The sequence below is a fragment of the Meleagris gallopavo genome, chromosome 2 (genome assembly GCF_000146605.3).
Source record: "Meleagris gallopavo isolate NT-WF06-2002-E0010 breed Aviagen turkey brand Nicholas breeding stock chromosome 2, Turkey_5.1, whole genome shotgun sequence".
In the NCBI taxonomy this organism is placed as follows: domain Eukaryota; kingdom Metazoa; phylum Chordata; class Aves; order Galliformes; family Phasianidae; genus Meleagris; species Meleagris gallopavo.
In genome coordinates, this window is record NC_015012.2 from 30,765,603 (window position 1) to 30,792,158 (window position 26,556).

Sequence of the window (26,556 nt, forward strand, 5' to 3'; positions counted from 1 at the left end):
AATATACTTTATTTAAAGGGTCAAAGTGTCGAGGACAGTGGTATGCAAACAGGATGACAGTGTCTTATCCTAAGTAGTTCATGCCATTAAATTACTTAAAATTCAATCAGTTGGCATACTAACTAGACATTCTAGTCTGAAGACAATCTTGTCCTTGCTTATTCATTTATGTATTGAGTTATCCTCAAAAGAATTTTGAATTTTGACTTCTTAAAGTCAAGAATGGCTGACTGACAAACATTGCCTCTCAAGAACAGATGCTGAAGAGTATCCTCATCTTCATCATGCTATATGTAAAATAAAATCAAAATTCTGTCTGTTTCAACACACAGGTAAAGTTTGCTGAATTCAATAGATACTACTGCTCACACCTGAACTTACTAATGTAATGTCAGTGCTAGATGAGGACATCAGAATACTCTTTATAGAACTCTACAGGCAATCCTTCTAATAACATGCTAAAAATGATGCCTTCTGAGAAGCTGGTTGTTACTAAAATTAATGTGCTCTCATATCTAAATTTCTGGCAATACAATATTACAAACTGTAGACTTAGATTCTCAATAGGTTTTGAGAAATATTCTCTATAAAGAAATTCAGTGTTGTGGAAATCGTTGATTCTGGCCTGCTTTCTAACTTCACAACTAGCTATGCACATTTCTTTCTACTGAAACATTTTAAAAGACATGGAAAATTACAGGCAGCCGCAAACTGAAGTACCATCTGGTACACATGCACAGGCCTGCTGAAAACCCTATTTCACAGTTTTAAACAGGGCATTTTTTCAGAAAACTGAGAGTGAACTTGCCAATTTTACAGGAACAGAGTTTAGCTCTAGGAGAAAAAAAGGGAAAAAAAAAGAGAAAATGCCAGGGTTAGAGATTCACATGAAAATAAAATTTAATGAATGCAATTTTCACCCTGACACATACCCATAACTATAACTTTAAATTCATTGTTAATAAAATTATCACAAGTTCAATATGAAAGACAAGTAAAACCAGATTTCCTCCTAAGGCTCTGCAATATGAGTAAAAAGTACTAAAGAATAAAGACAATTGCAATCTCATGAAAGTCAGCTGCTATTATCTGAGATTTATTACTGAAAATATCAGGAGATAATTTGTTTTGGGGGGCTTTATCCACTTTTGCTTAAATAAACTTCATTTAGAACCTGAATCCCAAATCATGCAACATATTCACAGGGAAGAGATTCAGCCCTCAGTGAAGCTAACAGCTTCAAGGGTGTATTCCAAAGAAGCAGTTTGAGGATAGGAAACACTTTAAAAAGCTAACACTGAAGGAAAACTACCTTTCAGTGGTCTGGAAATCTGCATTACGTGCTTACATGTCACTGCAAATCTAACAGAATAGGCAAGCTTCATGATTACAGAATACTTGTTTTTCCTTGATAATGTTATAACTAATCGTTCAGAAACTTGATTAAAGATTCAACAGGGGGTACAAAACTAAACAGAAATGATACAACGAGTAGGAAACCAATAAAAGAGAAGGCATCTTTCACTATGCTGCTTGAGAAATATGTGGTTGGAGAGCAGAGTTCTACGTGAGAAGTAGAAACACATTCAGTGATTTTTCTTATTAACTGTGAAATGCCAATGAAGTAATGTCAATACAGAGAACAATCCTTTTACATAAGGTAGTAGGAGGGCTTAGGGTGATAAAGTAATGATAGTAGAATGAAATGTAATACTGAAAATGTATAAAATGCACAGAGTTCACACACATGAAATTAGTTGATTTCAGAAGGATAATAAAGTGATGTGACTTTAGAAAGAGACAGATATGCTCCTGAATGTCTCAGGCTAATATAACTGTACTTTTAACACAAACATTTTAATGTGAACATAGGCTTTAGATGAAATATAAAACAAAATATGAAACTAAATTCTAGAAAAATTTCAATTGAATAAAGCACAGAAAAGCTAGCACAATAATCAAAGAAAGACTGCCCTCCACCAAAGACTTTATCAAAATAGCTTCCTACAAGGAATAAACACTCCCTTGAGAACAAACATGCCCTGAATTCTTATAGCAGTAATCCATCCCACACTACAGGACCACACTTTTTTATTCTCTGTGCACAATGATTGTAAAGGTAGCAGCAAAGTCAGTTACCAACGATTCCATGTTTCTAGCCAGTCTTCACTAGGTCTCACTATATTGGCAAAAGCTATTGCTTAGTGACTTTGACTCTATTCTAAACACAGCATTTCTAACAACAACTGGTTTGTAGCTGCAATAATTCATCACATTATGCATATAGGAATTCCACATTACTAGATTCATTTGGATCAATTTAATAAGATACCACTAGAAAAAAATAGGAAAGAATAGTTGAAGGTGAATCAGTCTTCCAAAGACATCAGTGAATTATTAAGATACAAATAGCAGGATCAGAGTTTCTAAGTCTGGTCACTGTTGCCAAAAAACTCCTCTTAATAGAACAGTTTCTTTCTCCCCACTTCCTTCACCCACTCCCAAACACATGGGAGTTTTACACACATGGACTAATAAAATAAGTATTAGAGTTTCCGAAGGGTGTGATGCTGCTTAAGCAGAATCTGATTGCGATATGTGGGATGGGACATGACTGTCAGAAGAAGAAAATCTTGTCTTAAAGACAAGGGATTACTACTAAGATATGATGAGACTGCACAGTGCTCTGCATGCAAAAGATTTGCTCTCAGTAATTCTTTTCCTCTACATACCTCATTCTCAGTACTAAAAGAAATTCATTTTAAAGGGTTGCCTAAGCACTGCAAGACCTAATCACTCGCTGCTGAAGGAAAGAAAAATATGCACAAAAATCAGAGTGTAAGAGAGGTTGATATGCTGATGTGACATATAGATACCACTCTGCAAAGAAGATGACAACATCATGCTCCAGAATATGTAATGTTATCAATGTTTGTAAGGGTTCACTCAAAACCCAGATATTTCAGATACAATGTAATCTCTCTTTCTTAGGTATGTGACCTTTGAGGCAGTATATCTTAAAATGAATCACAGGTTTTAGGCCTAAGATCCAACCATCAGATGTACAATTTATTCCTGATTTTGGAGTATTCACATCCCCAGTCTGCATGAGTAAGAGAAAATTTAGAATGTAGTGAGATACTTCTCAAAAATCTAACTGCGAAGGGGACAAACGTCAGTTCTGTAAATTGTACGTTTGGGTCTAAAACTGTTCTCCCATTCGAAATTCAACAGTTTGACTGCAATTCTAGATAGCTCTTACATAAAAATAGACCTCCATTTTTTTCTTCTATCATATATATAAATATAAAAAAGATCTAAGCTGTAAGATATGTTTTTCCCTGATCTATTATTTTATGTATGGACACTGGTAATTTTATTCTGAAGACTGAAAGCCTTTTTAGGCTAAAATTTTTGAAAAGGCATTCCAAAGATGCATAACCTGTTGAAATACTTTTAGTTTTTAATCCTGTAGTTCATAGTGAAAAAAAAAAACCAAAAACTTTTGGACAATATTAGTAGCTATTTGAGAAGAATTATGTCAGTATTTCAACTTTGCTTAAGCCAGTGTCCACTTGAAAAAAATATAGATTTGTAGCACTGCTAGACAAAGCTAGCTACATACCTTCACCATCATTATTTTCTTGACGCTGAGTCTAGATCATACCAGGAGAACTGTTTCACAGTACCTTTATAATTAAGCACTCCTCAGCCGTCCTCTCGGTGTGGATTGCTACTGCTGGGTAATCTTCAGGGGTGGGGATCTGGGGAGGCAAATTTATGAAGGAGAAAACTAGGTTACTTATCAGTAACTGGAATTCTCTGAATATATTGCCTCCACAGATCCACACTAACCCTCCCTCCTTTCTTTAGAATTAACTCATGATTCATAATAGCTGGATAAAAATGAAGGGACTGGGCACTGTGATGCTAGAAAAAATAATCCCACGAGTCCATTGAGGCAAATTACCCACATGGATACCTGCTCTAAACAACTCTAGGATTCACATACAACATATGACTTCATGAAAGTGATATCTCTCAAAGGTGGAGTCACTGGAAAATGATTGAGATTCCAAAACCCCTCAATAAGCATTTTTTTTTTTTTAAATGGGTCAAGCAAATTTCCTAGCTGCTTTTATTGAATTAGATTTATTGTAAGCAATACTAAAACTAATACACTGTATTCCTCAGAGATCCCCACTTTTGTTCTAGTAAGAAGACATAATATTTATTTAGCATGAGTTGTTCATCATAATTGTGTCCTCTTCAGGGAGTACTTCCTCTGTATTCCACATGTGCAATTACAGTTAATATTTCAATTTTACATGGTGTATTTTTTAAAAAAAAGAAATATGCTTCATCTCCAGTTTCTCACGGCTATATTTCACTAACAGAATTCTAATAGATACTAGGCATTTCTTTTCATACCACCACAGGAAGATAATCAAACATACATTATCTGCCAGATGTACCTTATTATTCAAAAATTCAAGATACTCTCTCCTTGCACTAAAAAAAGCTAATAGACTGTTTTCATCTTTTCCTTTTGTTCCATGGAACTTACTGTTAAATCATGCTAACAATAGTAGAATAGAAAAATGTTACATCATTCATATTTTATCTTTCTGTTTCCAAGAATTATAAATTGTTTAAAATGTGAATACTGTGACTACATTTCCCATCTCATGTTCAATACACATAAAATATGTTTACTTAAATGGATCACATTAACACTGATAGAGCTTAAAAGTGCTTAGAATGCATAGCTAAAAAAAGTTTATTATTATTATTATTATTATTATTTTACACAAATAGATTAAAGGGATCAAATGTTCAAATTTTCACTACGAAGACTAGAAGATTAGGAAAACTCATCCAAAATTGTAACAACTGAACGATGAACACAGAAGAGATTATTTGAGATATATTCTCTCATTTTTTTTCCTCATCATTAGGCCATATTTTTTTTTCAGAGCTTAAACACTGCTGCTCATAGATGAAAATAGATAAACCTACATGACTTTTCTCAGACCTTCCAATCCTGTGCTTTCAGTCTTCCACAGCTGCCTTAGAGTACCCCATAGCTAATCCAACTCTCACACTGCTAAATCCAAACTTCACACTGGAGTTCCACTCGTCTTCATCAGCTATGAAGGGAGATGGTGTGACTCACCACAATACTGAAATCCATGCTGCAGATATATATATATATCTGATAGTACCAAACTTTTAAACTCCATTATAGGGATATGTTCTACTCATTTAAGGAAAAGGTATAGAAAAAATAAAAAATATTTCTGTATTTGTATAGAATGTATTTGGAAGAGAGGGGGTGTTTTATGTCTATAGAACTATTCAAACATGCAACATACACAGAATTCTACTCTTTGAATCCTGATTTCATGATTTGCTTTGACAAACAAAACAGACCACAACAGGATGAAGATGACAACACGCTACAATGTGCAAGAAAAACACCTTTTCTCAATAGCCTCCTACAACTGCATCTCTCCAAGAGCACTTTTGGAATTAAGGAAATTGTTTGACAATGGCCTTCTGTAACTGCAAAGCTAAGCCTTCTGCACGAAGCAAGCAGGTTTTAAGTTTACAGAAATGTTCTAATTTTAATAAGATCTGAAATGTTTAGCCAAAATGTTCTCAGTTATACCCTGAATAGTACTTCACATTCAACTCATTTAGGATAAAAGATTGCAGTCTATCACAGAAGTTACAGGAAAGATTTTAATGGCTTTTTCCTTTTCATGAATTTAATACAGGGAACAGATAAGACCAGATAAGCTACTGGCTCTCACTGCAGGCTCTCAGTAAAAAAATGATTTACTGTTCAGCAGCAACTTTCAGACTTTAAATCTTAATTTACTGCAATCAGCAGGCATTATTCAATGTGATGGTTAGTCCTCTTTGGAGCACCAGGAGTCCTGCCTCATAAATATCTAATCACTGGTTTTATTTCATTCATCTTGTGTACTCTTCCTTCCAAAGACTTTAATCCACTTCACTTCTCCCTATGAAAGCACAACCCTAGACACTCCAAACACAACTGCAACTGCTGCACTCTACAAGTAACAAGTTTTTGCTTGCTCACTTTTTTTTTTCCTTAGTTGTTTCTTGTTCTTATATATTTCATTTTTTTTCCTATTGTAGTAATACTGTCTCAGTTTAACTGATGGAGTTCTGCAGCAGTTCTTCTTATAAACTGGGCTAGACTTTTTTCTTCTTCTCATCTTCATGTAGTGCTTTGGCTTCTGTACATTCCTGCTCAGTGTTATTATTCCTTTTCCCTGATTATTTGTGGCTCCATTGCTACTCACCAGAACTTTTCTTTTTATTAATCTGTGCACACTCACAGAATCATAGAATGGCTTGCATTGGAAGGGACTTAAAGATCAACTAGTTCCAGCCCCTCTGCCACGGGCAGGGTAACCAACCACTAGGATAATTCTATGTTCAGTGCTAGTTTTTTCTTAAAACTATCGTCTGCCCCTGCTTTTTTTAATTTTACTTTACACCTAGTATGTTTTCACTACATGTTTCCGAAGCATGTTTTTGCATTCACTGTGAAAACAAGGAAGAAGAATAAAGTATACTTCTACTAAACCCACTGCGTTCGAGAAACATTACCATTTGCTTTCTTCCTTTCTTCTTTCATTCTGCAGTCGATTCGAAATGAGCTGGATAAACTTGAATCCAAATTACAATAAAGCACCACACAAGCTTCATGATACCATACGTACATTATCATGTCAAATAAACCCGTTGTATAGCTTTTTTAGCTACAGAAATATAAATAAAGATAACAGTGAGGAACCATTTATAGATTTGCTGCACTTTCTTCCTTTTCTTTGTAATTTCACTTTTATTCTGACTGAAATGAATAGCAGTATATACGTCTCAGTGAAGGTAGCTAAAGAGAAGTTAGCAAAAATGGAAATGCCACTGGAAGAACATTAGTAGAACTTGGATAAGATGACTTCAAACAGTAATAAGAGATACATGTACCTTCTGTGCTCAGGTACTAAATGTGACAGCTGAGCAGCTCAGATCAGCAAAAAAGAAGTGAGTAGAGTGTAAAAATACTGATACTTTCTAATTAATTTAAATGTAAATCCACATGTGTCTGTGTGAACCCAAGATAATACACATTCTTACATTTTTAGAGAGTCAAGATGCAACTGAATTAGTTTAGACTTGAAAGTACAGAGAACAGTATGTTTTCATCATATGTGACCTCAAATTGTTTTCTTCTTGGTCCTCACGCAGTCATTTGTCCAGAGTCTGGCAAGCGAGAAACATTACTTGACAGAAAAATTCTATCCCTGTCATTTTGACTGATATCCCACCATTGATGAAGACAACCAAGCTGTAATTTTTCTTCCCTTCTTTAGTAAATAAAGGTTTCTCCTCTCTGAATGACTTGGGAGATTTTTAAGCAGTCTACAATTCAAGTTATTTAACTGAGAAAAAGGATGACAGACAAATGATACTATTAAGTTTGCTTCTGACAGTTTGCTACTGCAAAATGAAAATAATTGCAAGCAAATCTGAGAGAAAGAGAAAAATCTCCTTGAATAGGTTCTTAAACAGTATTTAATCAGAAACACTCCAAGAAAGAACAGAGATGTCCTGGGATGCAGTAAGCATACATGTATGATCTGATAGTCTAACAAAAGACATAATACTGTGGAGTGATGGGCCTCCTGCGCAACAAACTGGAGGGCAGGACTGCACACACAGGCATACATGTGGAAACTTGATGAGTATGTCCATCTTCTTTGTCAAACTCATTACAGAAACTGCTCCTCCTCATGCCAGTTAATAATTCACCAATAAAAAGAAAAAAAATCAAACAACAATGGTAAAAGCAGAACTTTCTAATTTTGTAGGCAAGGCATGGATGTGATGGCAATAAAGCATGTGCCTTATCTACCCTTGCAGAGGGTGCTTTTCTTTTATCCACTGATACTTCTGACATATAAGCTTATGACTTCATTTCAAGGCACCATTTCTCTGTTGTATAAACTCTTTTAGTTGCTTTGTCTCAAACTGATCATTGAGTCATATGATCCTAGGATGAAATTCTTTACTCTTCCCTAGAGGATGCAGGTTGTGCAGCATATCTGCTGTTGTGCATAGTTGAAACAACATGAGCTAGTAGGTAACACACTTAATCAACTAAGACACATCTTATACAAATCTGAAACAAATGATATAAACAGCTCTGCATGTTTCATAAATAGGGGAAACTCCTATCCGAATTTTAAAAAGTAGGAAATAGATGTGGACCTCTGTCAAGTTCCTGTGGAAACCTATGAAGGTCACCCCTGCCAGGAACACAACCTGTACTTGAAAATATTACTTCTGTATTATGATAATGACAAATTTATTTGAGGTCTCCTGTCCTATATCAACACAGAAACAAAAAATGCACATTTTCCAAGAAAAAAAGATAAAGGCACCAGAAATAAACTTTTTTTTTTTTCTCTCCTTAAGCAAAACATCAAGCCAATCCCTAAACAAGAAAGATGCAGAGCTACAATAAAAATAATAAAGTACTTTAAACCACTCCTAGTTGAGCTGGCAGGTGCAAGAAATATGTCCTCCATCTGTGTTACCCTCCAGGTCCTTGTTTGATAATTCCAGGAACAAACATGACCTTGCTTTATAATTCATGCATAAAGCTTGAATTCTTAAGGAAATACATAGAGAAAGCACACTTCTGCAGCTATTCTTTGAAGATACTATTGTCACTGATAAATGCAAAGTTCTCACAAAGTTCAATGCTTTTTTTCGGGGTAGAATACATCACAAATAAAAGCCTGTATAAATCTTACATAAAATGTATTCATATACATTACATAAATAAAATTACATGGGCTATGTTCATATATAAATATATATTCCCTGGAAGTATCATTTTCAAAAATTTTTCATCCTCAAAAGCAATAAACTATGCTAAAAATAGAATGTTAAGCAAACAGGAGTTTTTGAAGTGCACAAACCTGATAAAAAGGTACACTGACATTAATGTTATATGCCAAATCGTAACTTTTTTTTCTCTTTTTTACCTAGCTGTTAATTGGCAACCTGTCCTTTAAAGATGAACAAATATAAAGTACATGTACAGTAACACAGCAGCCAATTAACATTACAAATAGAAAAAACAGCATACTAACATCTTCACCAACAGCAGGATATAAGAGGTATATGGCACTGTATTTTTGCATACTCACTGGTTTTGCACTGACAAATGCGGCAACCATTTTGATCCAGTTTGAAACTATAGATACAGTCTTTCTCAGTCAAAGTGCAGTTCACCAAAAGCTCACAGGTGGGTGGACCTATTGTTATGTAAGTTGGTTCTAAATGCAAGAAAAATAAAACAAACACATTTGAGATCAATTTGATATTTTAAACAGTTCACAACAGGCAGACAATGCAACAGCAAAGAAAATCATTTTTAATAAATTTTGTTTCTGATTCATGAACATTCATGGTACTTAATTCAAGAAACAGACTTTGTTTTGAAGAGATATATACTTATTACACACGGTGAAGCTACATAAAAATCTGGAAATAGTAAAACAGGAAAAAAATGATACATTTTTGTTCACTGAGAAATCAGCATTCCTGCATTAAGTTTAACATTGAATTCAAAAAACTTATTCTACTCATTCTTTTACCAAAAGTGTTTTATCAAAAATGTGCAGATTCTTAGGAATTAAAAGGACAAAAGTTTCTCCAGTGCTTAGTTGATTGATAGTACCAAGCTGCAAATCAAAGCATGCAGCTCAATAGATCAAATCTTTCTTTGCGTGAATAAGATCACTTCTACACAAATTTAAATCAGAAGAGACTTTGAATGCCAAATGGGAATGAAAGGTACAATGTATGTGAAAGATCTCTTGAAGCCACGTAACAGGACTATTCATTGAAAAAATCACTTCTTACAGCATAATTTGCAGTATGAAGTTGTGCTTTTTGAATTCGAAGATATTATTGTCAGTCATTAGACAATTATTTACAATGTAATACTTGCTTTTGGACACTGTTTAAGTATGTTAGATTAAGAATTTCTTTTAGTATATGCAGTAGCAAGACATATTCATGCACTGCAGTACACGAAGTTACTAGAATAAAATAAACCCCCAAGACCTAAGAAAATGGCAAGCAACCTCAGCACTCCCATAAAAAAAATAGGATAAAGAAGGAATGAAAAATCTTATTTTCAAAATTACTTTTTGTTATATGATAATAATTTTTTCTACCTTATGATTTTTTTTTTAATGGAACTCAGCACTTAAGTAGCAAGGAATTTACTTATGAATATTATTAACACAATACTAAGCATCATGAAACACAAATGACATGATTTTTAAGTAAACAACAGTGAGCTTTCATTTCAGTGTTTGACTGAGTTCCAATTTCTCCAAATCTCAAGAAACAAAAATTTTAAAGAATTTAAATTTTAAATAAATTCAAATGGATGAATTGGTCAATTGTGAAAATATGGAGAAATGGTATACACACCATCATTGCAAGAAAACAGTGTTTTATGTAGCATGAATGTTTTCACAGACTGAAGATGGCCATATCTTATCATACCTCCCCTCCAAACCAAATCCTTTGAATGGATTTGAATGAATGAATGAATTTTGTCATCCATACTTGGAAGCAAATTGACCTTACTCTTAGACTGAGAGTAGAAAACTACTCAACATTTATTAAGATATTAGAAGTGTATACTGTCAAACAAAATAGCTGCCTATTTCTCTGCCTATTGGTTCTGCACCCAACAGGCAGCTATAGCACCCATGCCTTCCAGTCAAGTGAAAATTATCCCATTATAAGAATGTGCCTTTCTGCTTTCATTGTCTTGTACAATTTTCTGCTTTCACAGCTTCCCTCCAGCCCTACTCTTCCCTTCACAACAGTTTATGCAGTGGTTGAACATTTTTAATCCTTTTTAAATTAGGTCAGTGAAGTACAGAGTTAGGAGCAAAAAGAATGCATGACAGGCACAGAAGATTTCAGTCTTCTCTCTCAGAGATCATGGTTCAGATTCCTCACTTTTCCGTGAGTTCTAAAACACTATTCAAGTTCTGTTCTGTGCAATTTTTGTAGAAAAAATGTCTCTCTATATATTATACATACATAAAACACCAGCTTTGTTTAAATGAAAGTTGGAAATTTGGATAATGGTATATCTGTGCCTGTAGAATCTTCAAATCTCTTATAGCTGAATTACTTTTTTTCCTCCAGATTTTTTCCAGGAGTTCAACAGATTATTAGTTTGCAGGTCAAATGAGAGATTCTATAAATTTCTGTGAAGTACTCATTTCATGGCTCAGAGTTTGCAACCACAGTATGGAAAAGTAATCTTAATGAGCAATTTATTTTAGAACAAATGAATTCCCAAACTAGACCATTTTTAATTGCAATTAACTCCTTGTATTTTTTCATATTCATTCAATAAACTGACTAAGTTACATTCATATCTAATATGTAATGTTTGCAACTTCAACAGATCATTAGTTAAGGGATGAAGACCATACCAATATAGACCACTAACATGATGTACTCCAGAAACTTCATTAATTCATCCCATTTGTTTAGGACAGATCATTATAAACTATCTTTGCAACTGAACTGATTTTTAGCATCTGGTGCCTATCCTGAAAACCTCCATTCCCACCTTACTGTATTCTTTAAGTAAAATAGCCTCAACAAGCAGGAGACCACAACACAGCAGTTACCTTGAAGCTACATGCAGGTTACTAGCTAGATAGTAACTTCGAATGACAAAAAAGCCACATTAATACTTACAATCAGAGGTAGTTAAAAACATCACCAATCATATGAATCACTCATGCTCTCCAAAGCATGTGGTAGCTTTTCAAAGCTCTCTTTCGTGTTTTGATGCTCTTTTGTCTTGGAAGCTGACATATCAGTTTTGAAATGTTGCTACCTTGATACACTGAGTAATATAGTATTTCTTAGTAGGGACAAAGTTAAAGGGTTACTATTTTAATTTAAAAGATTTTTGTGAATCCTTTATTTGTTGTGGTTTGTTATGTTACCTCTAACTTTCTGCACTCAGCATCCTGAGAGTTTCCAAGCAAGCTCACAAATCTATTTTTCCTCCCTTCCGTCCCTAAAGGTAAGTCCTGAGAGATACAGTAATTTTATATGCATGCCTGCTTCTCAATGAGCTACAAGTGAAGGACAAAAGAAATAATTTCATTCCCTACCCCCACATGTGCAAAAATGCAGCCAGAAAAAAAATATCAGCCCTTTTCACTTCGCTAGACAAGACTCAACAAATAATGCTAGCTTTGCTGCTGCCAGGCTGCTGGCTATTTGAATAGGAAAGCAGTAGTTAGGCTTGAAAAAGCATGTACAGCCACATGATCCCAGTTAGGCTTTCACTGCTGCTCTTGGTAGAAACTGCAGAAGAAAGATCCAGTGTATAAATGAACAGACAATTGGTGGGAAAAACATACGCTATTTCTGTCCATGTATTTTACAGCAGTAAAACTACAATGAAGAAAGAGGGAAGGCAAAAATAAAGAGAAAAGGATTGATAAGAGTCCACTTGAAAACAATGCTTTTTTTTTTTTTAACAGAACACAGATTTTGCTGATGTAAAATGTTTATGAGTAAGGTTAAATGCAGCTTGCTTTTAGCATATCTTCTTTCCATATACTCTCTCAGAGCATAAAATTTTCTATGCTGAATTTCAGTGCACAGGATTACTAATTTGCTTGCTACAAGGTTGATCAAAATGTTGAATTCGTTTTTTATGTTTTTTCACTTTGCTATAAATATTCTTCAGCTAACAACAGGAATTCTACAGCACTAAATCAAGCAGGGTACATTGGTATATGCATGTCACATCACAAAGAAAATGTTCTTGACTTTATGTTTTATAGTAGTAAAGAAACAAGGCAATAGGAATGTATTGTTCTTCAAACTGCTAACATTTAATCACGGCCTAGTTAAGTGTGCTATACAATACCACTGCCCACTCTTCCCCTCCATCTCAGGATGAGACAGAAGTGATGCTGCTCTCAGCTGGAGGCAGATTTAAATCATTTTTTGAGATTCAGACCTATCTGAGGCATCAAACAAAACATAAACACAGATACAACACAGTTCTGTGTCTGACATTTTACTTAAAAGTCACTTCAGAAGTTATAAAATCCACAGTGGATACTCCAGCTGCTGGTGGACTGTCAGTCTGATCCACTGAAAAAACTCTACAGTGCATGATCAAATCCCGGAATCTCAATCATCCTAGTTTGAAGTCAAAGTGCTTTGCAGGAAGACAGTGATATCCCACCAATACCAGAACTGGCTTTGTCATTCTGGACCTACCTTAGCAATAATGCCACAAAACTCAAGGTCACAAACAAGGAAATTTGTCAAGGTGGAACAAGACCGTATTGCCACGGTCAGTTTTCATACCAATCCTCAAAGCACTCCTTTCTGCTATTTTCTGATTTCTGAGACCTTCCACTTCTACTCTGAGTGATGTGATACAGCTGTTGTCAGAAAAACCATTTTCTTCTGTTAAAAATGTGAAATACATAGAAGAGGACAGGATGGTCTAAGTTTTGTACTGTGCCTCTGACAGAAGCAACAGCCACTGTCATACACAGATCTTGTTACACATGGATGTGCACTAGGATAATGCCTGGCTGAAGTATTCAGAAATTGACAGAAACTGATTTACCCATGCTTCAGTGACAGCAAGGGAAAAAGGTTCTAAGGATTATTATTTTATTATACACACAGCTTGAACATTTAAAATTAATGAAAAAAGAAAGAAAACTAATTCATTGACGATTGCGGAAGCCCTGGAAAATAAAAGCAAAAACAAATCTGAGACCATTTGCAGCAGCCTTCTTGACTTTAGTTTTTCATATGAATGTCAAAAATGAACAATTCATTGAAGATGTCATTTTTTCTTCCAACTTTGGAGATTGCATTTACAATCTTTAGTTAGTTATAAAGTGAGATGAAAAAAAAAGATAGAAGTACCCCCAAAGGCTGATATCAGTTATACACTTTTGCCTATCACACCTTTAAATTGTTTAAAATTTGAAATTTGGGTGTTGAGTTCATATCAGCCAAAGAAGTGGGATTCCACTAAACTGTATCACAGCAAAGCCACATGAATTATAAGAGAGCAGTAAGTGTTCGGTTTTGGTCTTTGTGAAGGACAAGAGGACTTATATCAGTGAGAGCAAAGCAAGCAATTCCAGGGAAGCAATGCTTCTCCTCTGTTTAGCACTTGTGAGACCAGACCTGGTGTAATGTCCAGCTTTGGCCTCCTTAGTAAGAGAAAGGCTGATGTTCCAGAGGAAGTCCAGCATGGGGTCACCACACTGGTCAGGGGCTGGGGTAGGTGGTGTAAGAGGAGAAGACGAGAGACTGAGGCTTGAGGGCAAGGGGGTGATTCTTCTGCTGTCTGAAACTTTGTAATAGGAGAATAGAGAGCCCAGTTAATCTCGGGGGTGGCCAAGGGGACGATGAGAAGCAAGGAACACAAATGTAAACAAGAGAAATTACAATCTGATACAAGTTGTTTTGTTCTATTTAAACGGAGTGGTCAAACTCTGTGATGGAGTGCTAAAGAAATTGTGAGATCTTCATCCTTGAAAATACTCCAAACTTCATTAGAACAAGTCCCGAATAACCTGCTGTAACTGGACCTTCTTTGAGAAAGAGGGAGAGTTGGATTTCTAGAGATTTCTAATGTTCCTTCCAACTTGCATGATTATAAGAATTTCAATCCAGGACATCTCTAGTGAAAGCAGTAATATCCTTGGTGGATCAAGAAAGTGAAATCCACAAATAAATATTTTAATTTCTAATTGTTTCTATATTCCAAGTACAGATTGTCTTCCTTATTCAGTAAAGAAATCTATGCAATGACTTAAGAAGTAGCTTTCTATTTAAGAAGCAAAACTTCTTCCAGGCAGTTAAAACACAGAAATTCTCTACACAATGTTATTTGCTGACAGCCACAACCACCTTTAAATAGTGCCATCTTATTGTTCATCTTTATGCTAATACCTTAAGAAGAGTTTATTCAGCCCATTATTGTTATTATGACATGAAAGTACTTAAAACAAGCTCTTTGCTTTGTTTAATCTGGAACGCAGTATTTAAACTCAAAACAGGCTTTGTTTCACACTTTCAGTAAAACCATATCAGGGAAATTCCTACTCCAGGCTTTAATAAAATTGGCTTTAATTAAGGAAGTAATCATATTTAATTTTTTTTTCTTCTGCATATCATTTAATGTTCAAATTGCTATATTTGACGTTGTTAGATATGAATGAATTTAATAGCAAACAAAACTCTGGCTTCTAACTGACCATTAGAAATCTGGATTGCTGTATACCTTAACACAAAATAATTAGAAATGTAAGAGGATGGATATTTGACACTACTGAATCAGTTCAGATTTTAATTCCACTTGCAAATGTTGTTCTTTCAAAATAGAAAAAACACACCTATTATTACAATAAAAATATTATTTCTTGAGATAGAAATGTAGAAGACATTAGCATAAATCAAACACCTACATTAAATTACTTTGCTTGATTCAAGCACAGTGATTATTCCAACTTAACAGACACAGTGATCTGATTTCCCCTCTTAATCACTTCATCTGCGCTCCCCATGCAGTCTGACTCGATATTACTCTAAGCATATATGCTTGAAAGCTAACAAATCTTACCAACATTGGGTGGACTTTCCCAAACATGCTAGAAACTTATTTGCACATGCCATAATAATAATAAACTAGAACAACCGACTACAGGTTGACTACAAGAACATACATATCAAAAAAATCAGACAAACAGAAGATGTTTTAAGACCGTGAAGCTGCAAATAATTTATGTATCTGTGTTATTATTATTTTTTTTGCCCAGTTACCTTTTTATATACACTTTTATCTATATAAAACTAGTATTGGTGAAAATCGGCGGAAACAAACTTCACATTAACAAAAACATTTCAGTCTGCCTGACAGAAACACACTTAATCAAAACTATGAAACTGTAAACTATACAAATACATTATTATAGAGGTTAAAAATTACCTTTCAAAAAGGTCTCCTCTGGATATTAAAAAAATGGATTTAGTCAATTTCATTGAAAGATTGCAAACTACTACACAAGAACCTAGCTTACATTAGGAATTAAAGAGAAAAAACCTAAAAAAATATTTACCGAACAGACAATTTTTACATTAATAGACAATATAAAAATTATGTCCCTGGAGCCTCCCAAAATACTGTTTTGTATCCTATTTGTATTTATTCAATGCTTGTATGCTGACTATTACTATCATGTATAAAACCAAATTTTCAGATGTTAGCGTTGACAGTTACTATATAGTACAAATGTATTATACTATAAAACAAGTAATTTGAGGAATTATTTGGAGATTATTGCTCATGCAATTGGAAGACAAAGCTGCTAGTGATTTTCAAAAAGAAAACATTTGTACTTTCAAAAAGCTTAATTATAATCAAAATAATTTCAACATACAAGCTCATATCAATAGTAATTTAAATTTCCCAAATATATCTAATGGTCACACAGTACAAAAAGCCAAAGGCCTGAAAATAATACTAAATTTAAATGCCATAACTGTAGCATAAGTGAGATTGTATACATCAACATTCAGTGCTAGAACTGCTCAGCATCATCTTTCATATTCCCATTTTGCTAATGTGAATCAGTTAATGCCTTTATCTAGATGCCTCTAGCAAAATTGATTAATTTCTTGTGTGTATTATTAAAAAAGTTGGAACATGGAAACAGATTTTCAGAGAATAGCACAAAAGCTTTATGTCTAGTTGTGAGCACTACAGTGGATGTAGGTTGCCCTGAAGTAATGCCTCCTATTTATTTCCATGAAAATTACAACAGATACAAAGAACACAATAGAAGTAGTGGATAGAGCAAATTCTCAGCTACAAAACACTGCTTTTCAACACAGTCGCCACCATTAACTATGCGTTTTTTGCCAATGATTAACAAGAGCTTGCATGCTGCTCTTATAAAAGTGCACCAGCAGAGGCAACACACTGTCACCATCACTCCTGCTGAAATGCATCACCCACAGCCTCACTGTGCTCACATCCACTGTTTGGTCTCCGGAAATGTCGATGAATGTCAACGGGTGCCATTTTTTCCACATGGAGGAATTCAGTGACACCCCTTTGCTACATACCCACTTACACATCAGACACCATTTTGTCAGTCTGCCCCTCTACTGCCGTCTGTCACACGGCAACAACAGTAACAGAATATTGGTGGGAAGGTTCAATCCACCAACATCCATTTTTTGATGTAATAAGCCAACAAAGTAACACAGGAGGCATTACTTTCAAAGTAGCCCTCATACTTTTCTTTTTTTCCTCCCCACTGGATCAAAAGTATTGACCACAAGGAGTTCTTTTTAGTATAAATGGAAAAAAAAATAATTCCCCCCAAATTCAACATGTAAATTCCAAGCACTGATATTAATAGTACTTTTAACAATAATTAACTCATAATTAATCATTATTTTTATTTAAATATTCATAATAATTATGAAAATTATTATTTTTTTTAATTAGGAGGGACAATAGTAAGAAATTTTATATAGAAGTCTCACTGTACACAGCCACAAATTCAAAATACAATTCTCTGAGGTGCATGCATTTAACTCAATATGATTTTATCTCCAGAGAAGCAACTCACATAAAATAGCTGTGCTTTTAGATTCAGCAGTGATGGGTCCTGAAACTCTGGGAGAAAGTTAGCCAATGTAGTGTACCAGAACAGAATTCTAGAAATCTTAGCATCTCATAGAGTGTGTAAAATTGAAATGTGTTCTAGGGGAGGGAGGGAGGAAAAATGAGTCAAAATCACGTTCTACACATGAACAAATACCTCCAATAGCAGCAATAAAAAGCCTGCCTGTGTTTGGGGAAACAGCTCCCTCTTCTGCAGCATTTTATACTGCAAGCTGTTTATTAGGATTAAGATGCTCCGATTCTACCACGCCAACGCCAACAGACTTACAGAAATATAGACTCAATGCATTCAAGTGTTTACTATAAAAGTTAAGAAGAAGTGTGAGTGAGCAGCAGTCTAGCTGTGTACCAAACGTTTTACTAGATAACTGCCTGTAAACTGGTCCTGCAGGGTGTGCTGCTCAACAGCCTTTCGTTAGAGTCTATATACTTGTTTGAATTCTGTCTGCAGTCCAAAAAAGTTAACTGCAGCCTACTAAGCAGCAGCATGTGTGTTTACTTAAGCTTCCTGTAAAAACATTCATATCATTCCAAGAGTGACTAAATGTTTTCCATTCTCATAGTTAGCATTCCAGGCTTCCCCGCCCCTCCAGTCCATTACATGAAAAATATCAGTCCCAAGTCCTGAGCAAGAGAATTTCCTTCCTGGGCTTGAAATCCCTAATGACTCGCAGGATTCTTCCCCCCCCAGAGTTTAGGTGTCTGTGTTAACTATCAGTGTTCAACTATTACATAATGTAAAACGTATGCAAAGATTTACGATGCAAATCTATTTTAGTATCACAAAGAAGTAATGGAAAATATATTAATTAATATATTCATGAATACTTCCAAACACATGGCTCACTGTGGCAAAAAGACTGTTAATTTCAAATATTATTTTTAACCTGAAAGTACTTAGATACAATTTGTGTTTTTCAAAAGCAACTATTATAATCCAAGACATTTTATTGTTTCTTTGAAGAAGCCTCCTGTGAAGCAATGCTGCATGTGTGTGAGGGGGTCTTTTTTGCAGTGATGCAACGAAAATACTCACAAACTTTCTATTCCCAAGATGCTAACTTCTAAGCTTTTATCTGGTGCAATCAATCTTTCCAGTTTTTAGGTACAGACTCCCTGATGTTAATACTCATGAGGTTTGTTTTTTTGACAACCCAATGTTAAATGACACTGAGAAATAACCACATCTATTAAAGCAGAATCAATTAAACTTATTTATAAAGAAATGTCCAACTAGATAAGGCCACTCAGTTATCATTATGAGGTGGTGTTACCAACACACTAATTTAGTGTGTATCTGGGCCAAATGAAAGCTGTAGGCACTGAAAAGAATTAATTAGATGATCCATATGGTTCTTTAAACACAAGAAATCCTTAGCTGCATTGAGAGATATATACTTATTCAGTAGGATCCCCAGATTATTTACCCTTTCAATAGCCATCTTCTAATGAACTTTATCACTGAAAACAAGGAAAAGATTATTTTATATCCGTCTAGCATTCCTGACTTTCTTAAATGCAAAGACTTTTATTGGCAGAATGTCTCAGAGCACCCTGGGCTGCATGGTTAAACAATCACTACTGTCTTGTCTTGCCTAAAAAAGCTGAACTAAATCATGATCTGGCAAAAGTAAGCTCAATTCTCTACAGCACTTGAATCTCTTAATTGACTTTGATGAAAAGAGCCATCCAGACCTACAGTGCTGACACTGAACAATAACTTGCACTTCGTGCTCTAAGTAGATGTCTGGGTCCAAATCCTATGCCAGTGAACACTGTTCTCTACTACTGACTTCATCGTGAATGAATCAAATTTCTTTTCATGGGACTATGGTGCCTTTTTTTACTTAATGATGTGTTGGACACACTAAAGGAACTGAACTGAATTACTTCTCAGCTACAGTTTGGAGCTCTTTATTGATGAAAATGTTAATTTCTCTTTGCAAAGATAAAGTGTCAGCCATTATGACAGTGAAGTAATGCAGTCCTTATTCATGAAAGTCCTCTGAGGGGACTTTGTCTAACACTTAATTTCTTATTCATAGCTTATGCTGGAACCCTTCCACCTGTACCTGAGAGCTCTCATGCAGAACGACTCACTGGGTAACAGCCAACTACTGTACATCAACTGACTTGGCTGCAAGTTTTCCCTGTCTGTAGCCTGAGCCTGTGGGAGAAACAAGGAATGTAGGAAGCCTTCAACGTGCTTAGGAGACATTTTTGGTATCGATGCCAAATTCTCAGCACTCGTGTTTATTATCTTCTTTTTAAAGAACCAAGCATTTTCCTAATACTCCACTCAATATTTACTTCCTGTGAACACGACTATTACCCCTATTTGCAGATGGCTGTCTGCAGATGGCCTGAGGAAGGCATGGTTATTTATGTCAGTGTAGCTTGTCTGGTGTTACTCACATGCTATTACATATTGACATTAATAGCTATTTGAAGCTCCAGTAGTATCCAATTTTTTAAAAACTTCATTAAAAATGGAATTGCTGCTTAAACATTTTGGAACTAAAACAAATGTTAATCCAAAAGAGAAGCAAACAGCTCTAGGAAAAGCAGAACTAACAAAAGCCTGATTCCCTATGGATCCATTTCCTACAATAGGATAGACACCCAAACCAGCTTCCATGAAGAACCTTGGGAGTAACAAAGAATGAGTTCATCCCAAAACGTTGCACTCTGTCCCTTCTCACTACCTGTCTGCTTTCATTAAATATGTAGGAATGTGTTATCTTTGAGATTTCTGTGCATTGTAAGTGACCATTGGCTCTAAAACTGCGAGGAAAGCACAGAGGGCTAGTGTGATTACCTAAACCTTGAAGTTTATGAACACAGTCTAGAAAACAAAGAAAGAAAAAACAGACTAAGTAGATAATAGATTAAACAAACAAAAGCAAATCCCTAAGCACCAATATCATTACAGCAGCTACAGAAGTTCTATAGGAGCATCCATCAGAAGCTTAAAACTGATTCTTTGTGTTCGATCCACAGAACTTGCTTTTCCCAGCTCTGACTGGTGAAAGGAGTGGCTGCCTTGAAAACCAATGTAGACTGAAGAGCTCAAGGATAGGGGCTTGCTGATGAAGGAAGAAACGAAACAGAAAACATCTGGGCTTTGTCTGGAACCATCTCTTTTCTGCAAGGGGAGAAAGCAACCTTTTCCAGAGGGAGAACTGAAAGCTGTTCAAAGTATTTTAGCAAGGCATTGGGCTTCATCTTTAAAAGCAATCTTACACCAGCTTTGCAGCTTCTTATCATCTGGTATGAGTGTTTGATATTGCCCTGTCTTCTTCCCCACGCTGCACTGTCTCTCTATCTTCATGCCATATCAGCGGCCGCCCTTGCTTTTTCTCTCACTCCTGCTCAGACACTCTTACCTCTAAGTAGCCACCCTCTGCTCCCATTCCAGGCTTTTATCTATGCACATCTTGCACAAGTGCACAATCCACATGCACTGCTATACTGGAAAACTGGCAAGAAGTGATGGGTGGGCATAGTGTAACCAGAGTCTTTCCAAATGCCTTTGATCACTTCTATGCTTACTTTAAGAAGAAAACAACTGTATACTATTAAGTAACTGTTATCACCTGCATAAACACTGAAAACTGCATATCAGCTATTATAACTCTTTCAGTTATGTATGCAATTTCCTGAGAGCATCTCCTCTCACTGAGGCTGAAAATACAATGTTCCCTAAATGAAGCAAAATGACAATCTCAGTCAAAACATTCCACAGGAGGAATTTTGTTTTCCTCAACAACTATCTACCTTTCTCTAATATGCATCTTTCCTTTTGCAACTCAAATTAATTATTTTCAGAAGATATTGCAGAATATGTTGCTTGCCTTTACTTTGCACCAACCTTTCAGGCACTTGAAGGCTGCTATCTTCTCATTCCAGTCATAATTTCCTTTAAAGTAAGCCAACCCAATTTATTCAATCTGTCCTCCTATGATGTGCTTTTCAGAATGCAAACTATGCTCAGAACTCCTGTTTAGACTCTTGTCAGTTTGTCCACACGGTTTTTGGAGGAATGTACAGGAAAGAACTGAGGACTTAGTATGTCAGCTAGGGACTTACCCATAGCAAAGAGATTAAGACTTGGCATCTTGCAAACTGTACTTGTAACCTTAATTTCAGTATGGCACTTGCCTTCTCAAGGCTCTGCTAATCTATCTTGAATTTCTGTTCATTCATCACCAGACTTCTCCTGGAAAATGACTATGTAACAATTACCCCGAGTCAGGATTTTTGAAGAATTTCCTCCAAACATAGTCCAGTAGATTTTCTCTTGTTGAATTCAGTCAACATTTTTCCAGTTTCTGCTTTAAAGCAAACAAATTCATGCTCTGCTCTCCAAGATACTGGTGGCCCTTTCCAGTTGTGTTGTCTGGAAATTAAATTAATTCAGTTTCCACTGAGTTTGCAGGTATGCTAGTGAAAACATCAAACAGAACTGAACATGGATGCTAGGAGATGCTAACTACAGTGCAACTCAAGGAAGGTTGTCCATGGATTTGAAGATTAAAGTAGAGCCTGCGGTATTGCAGTGTTACACCTTTCCCCTCCATATGCCTATCCCATACTTCTGCTCTCCCTCTTGTCAGCTCCAGTGAAAACGATTTGGATCCCTTTACCTGACCACTCCTTCTGCACCCATAGGACAATGAGAATTTGGGAGGGCCTGGGGACAGCTGAATTATTACCCTCTCTGCAAGTCCAGTAACAACTCCTCACATGCATTCAGAAAGTTACACATTTCAAGCTGTTTGGAATTCCACGTCCAAACGACATTCAAATTCCCAGGTCAGTTCCTTAGGAATGCCTCCTGAGAGGGGTCATCCACAATCTCACAAGGCAATCTGTTCCATGTAGCTAAGGTAAAATCTTAGTGTGTTTTTCAAACTGTGTACATTTCCACAAAACGTGGAATTACATTTTAAACTCTAAAAATCAAGTTGCATCTCCTACCTAATAATCATCCCATATAAGTTTTACTGAAAAAATGACTTTCTTTCATACTATAATTATGTCCATTCTCAAGTTATATTGTGCAAAGATTTTGATTTGTAACTAAATGATAGCAATGAATCAGAAATTAGGAATATTTCAATTATCACTAATAGCTGTAGACGAACATTTTGAGCCTCTAATTCCTCCTATATTTATTAATAAGCTTTAATAAATGCAAGGAATCAAATTAGTTAATAACGCTAACCTTAAATGATTACTATATTAGACCAAAAGAGTATTGAATATGGCCACATACATTTGTGGTTAAACCATGCTGTAATTTAGAATTTAAAATTTATCTATTTTTATTCTCAACTAATTAATTCCCCAACTAATTTGTTAAATGCTCTGACAGCTACTTAAATCCTCCAAAATTATAAAGTAAATTAGGAATTACCATATCAGAAGTAGCCACGACAGTATGAAGTATAACAAAAGAAAGGTGTGATCTCACCTTCACATACTGGGCAGCACTCTCCTGGTACTTTGACAGGATTCAAACAGCTCTGCCCACAGGCTGTAGCAACACAGTGAGGATCTCCATTGATACACTGGCAGAAAGTACAGTCATCCTCTCTCCAGCGGTCTCCATGAGCTTGGATCTGACCATTGGCGTAACAGCCAGCAGGATTATTTACAGGGTAAACTGGGTCTGTAATAAGAGAAATTGCAACACAACAAGAAATATTGCATTTCCTTTTATGCCTAAATGTAATGTATGAATAGCTTCAATGTCATGAGTCTGTATTATTTAAAAAGAGTTACGTGAAGACACTATCAAACAGAAAGAATCGTGCTGTGGCATACAGAGATACAATAATATGCAACAACGTAAGATATTTCAATATTGAAGTTTACTGTTGAAAACGTTAAGTCAGCTTATACTAAACATTCATAAACTTAGTGCCCTATTTTAAAAGATTTCCACTAAAATTTTATATTTAACAAGCAGATTTAGAAAAGGAAAATGTATTGGCTGAATTATATTATTTACGATGTTTAGTTTTTGGATTTTCTGATTTCTTTTCCAAAACAAAATGTATCATAGATCTACTGATCTTCTTTTTTTTTTGTACCAACTTCACAGATTCTATAGGAAAACTGGAAACATTTCAACAAAACTAATCATATATAAGTGAGAAATTTGACCTGGGAGACTTGAGATTTCTAATGTATTTCGCTAATTGAGATATCATTGCTAAGTTTACTTTTAACCACACAGACCAGGAGTGCATCACAGGCCTTGTTCTATGCTGTGGCCATACCCTGACCCGCAGTAGGGCAAGATCCAAGTGTATATGGCACCAGCCCCTCTTCCTCCCCCAGAATCCTGTTTGTATTCTGGCAGACGATGTGTCAAATATTTTACAGTATAAGCAAGAGGGTCAATGTGAAATTTCCCACAGGATTTTTTTTAGGAGCACTGCAGGCCTAACAAGCAGATGAGCAGGCTGTCAACAGGGTAAGGGAGGAACAGAAAACACTGAGGCCAGATTACTGCCCAGGTTCTTTGCTATAATTGTAAACACTGCTCAGCTGAACAGAAGAGCAACAAGTGGAAAAGTAGGCTGCAAAGCCATAGATACAGTCAGAGACACACTGCTGCTGTTTTGGAACATAGTGATGGCTAAATTGTTAGCTAAATGAGTAATTTCTGCTGCAGAAATTAGGAACGGCTTTTATATGATATTTGGGAAGAAGGCACCCAAAAGGTACAGCACACATGACCATGTCTAAAATCATATCAAGAAACGTAAAAGAAAAACCAAATTAAGAAGGAGTTGACAAACTTCAGAACAACAACATGGAACACTTCTTCACTCATTTTCAATGAAAGGACAAAATAAAAAAAGCAGGAGACAAAAAAAGGATTTAGAAGGTACTGTACCTTCACATACTGGGCAGCACTCTCCCTCCGGCACATAATACCTATCACAGTGTAGCTCACCACACTGGGCAGAGAAGCAAATAGAGACACCACCTTGACACCGACAGAAGCGACAAGCATCCATTCGAAACATGTCTCCATCATAGTATTCCATGCTGTTAAATATGCAAGTTGGCTTCACTTCTGAAAAAAGAAAAAAAAATGAGTCAGGATTTTTACAGATGTTATTAAATGGTAAAGAGTTAAACTCATTTTTCTACTGACAAAATCAGATAGAAGGAAATCACTAACTTTTCCTTCATTAAAAAAAAAAAACAACTATGTTTTCTTTTAACTACACAGTATATGTTATTGTCCGTTTAAGCAATGGAAGAAATGCTATCCAGATTTATTTTTAGAGCAGCTATTATCAACATTTAGAATTCTAATTTATTAAAAATTAAAATACTGAAGGAAAGTCATTTTTCTTTATTGGTGCTAAATCTTTTTCATTCTGGATGAGCTAGAAGCTATTTTGAATTTCAGCAAATGAAGCAATACCTTTTCTTTTATATTGCGTTTCTGATGTTTTTTAAGAGCAATCTCTTTCTACAGGATTCAGATACACGGGTGGATAAATTGCCTTAGAGCTGTCCAGTACATGATGGGCTTTCTGTTGTTGTTTTCTTCTTATTTTTGTTAGTTCATAAGAAAAAGACATGTATTCCAGGACTGCATGATATGAATTCCAAACACTTCCTAGTTCAATCAAACTGGAGCCCTGCTAGTCACCTCACTGCTGTACTCCCCATATAAAATAATCACCATTGTAACGACCATTACCTAGTCACTTCAGTGTTTCTAAAAAACAGCAAGTCTGTTTTGACTATTTCTTGTACAGCAGAGCCCTAACTTATGATTCAATCCAAACTGATGGGGAAACTAAAAGCCTCTAAAAATTCCTAAATATTTGGGATATGACTTGAAGAACATGTTCAGTTCAGCCAGCTATGGATGCTCACACTGTGTCGTACAGCTGAACCACAGAAGTGTTTTGACTCTGTAGAACAAATACAATTATAACATACCACATTCTATACCACATTAGTCATTAGGAAGTTGTGACTTCACAGTTTTATCATTATATTACTCACGGAAGCCTCCTTTCTCTTTTCCATTATAGAATAACTTCAGATTCCAGATCTTTTCTGAAACTAGCCCAAGACACTTGAGAACAGATACATGAAGTAAAATAGTGTCTACTAAGCAGATGTATTTGTCAGTAGCTATGAATCTATCATTTTCAAAATCAAAACATCTGAGTTAAAGGAAGCAATTTGTTTCAGACACAAAGTCAAAATTATAAAGCAGGCAATTGCATATGTTGTTGAATTCCACAGACTACATGGAAGACCGTTCACTTACTCACGTGTATAAAACAGACACATGAAGGTGGTAATTATACCTGCTCTGAGGTCAGGTTTTCTATTGCTGTTCTTAGTACTCAATCTCACATGGGAGATGAAAATATTTAAATGAAAATCCAGGATTTGCTGAATCCTCCTGAATCTTCTTAATTTTGGAGTCTGAAGACTTTCATATTGGTTATTCTTTACATTAATGTAGGTTTTCTTCAAAATTCTAAAGTATCTCAGTGACCTTAGTAGTTCCTTGCACTCACACTTACGCTGAGCTCCAGTCTCAAGTCATTTAATATGACTGAAATATTAGAGTTGAAACTTAGAATTATCCTGAGCGATGTTTGATTTTTACATGCCTCTTCAGTCTTCAAGGCATAATGTAGAAAGCAGTGTTAAAAAAA

The 26,556-nt window shown here is 35.5% G+C and overlaps 1 protein-coding gene across 1 annotated transcript in view; it reads right to left on the reverse strand.

Annotated features, from left to right (window-relative positions):
* The window catches only part of CRIM1 (cysteine rich transmembrane BMP regulator 1), a 54,555-nt gene that overhangs the window by 20,812 nt on the left and 7,187 nt on the right, over positions 1 to 26,556 (reverse strand). Inside the window, exons 4-6 of the mRNA XM_019613495.2 lie at positions 24,756 to 25,011; positions 23,322 to 23,519; positions 9,255 to 9,383 (exon numbers count right to left, since the gene is read on the reverse strand). Of these exons, the coding sequence (XP_019469040.1) occupies positions 9,255 to 9,383; positions 23,322 to 23,519; positions 24,756 to 25,011 (583 nt within the window). The remainder of the gene's footprint in view (positions 1 to 9,254; positions 9,384 to 23,321; positions 23,520 to 24,755; positions 25,012 to 26,556) is intronic.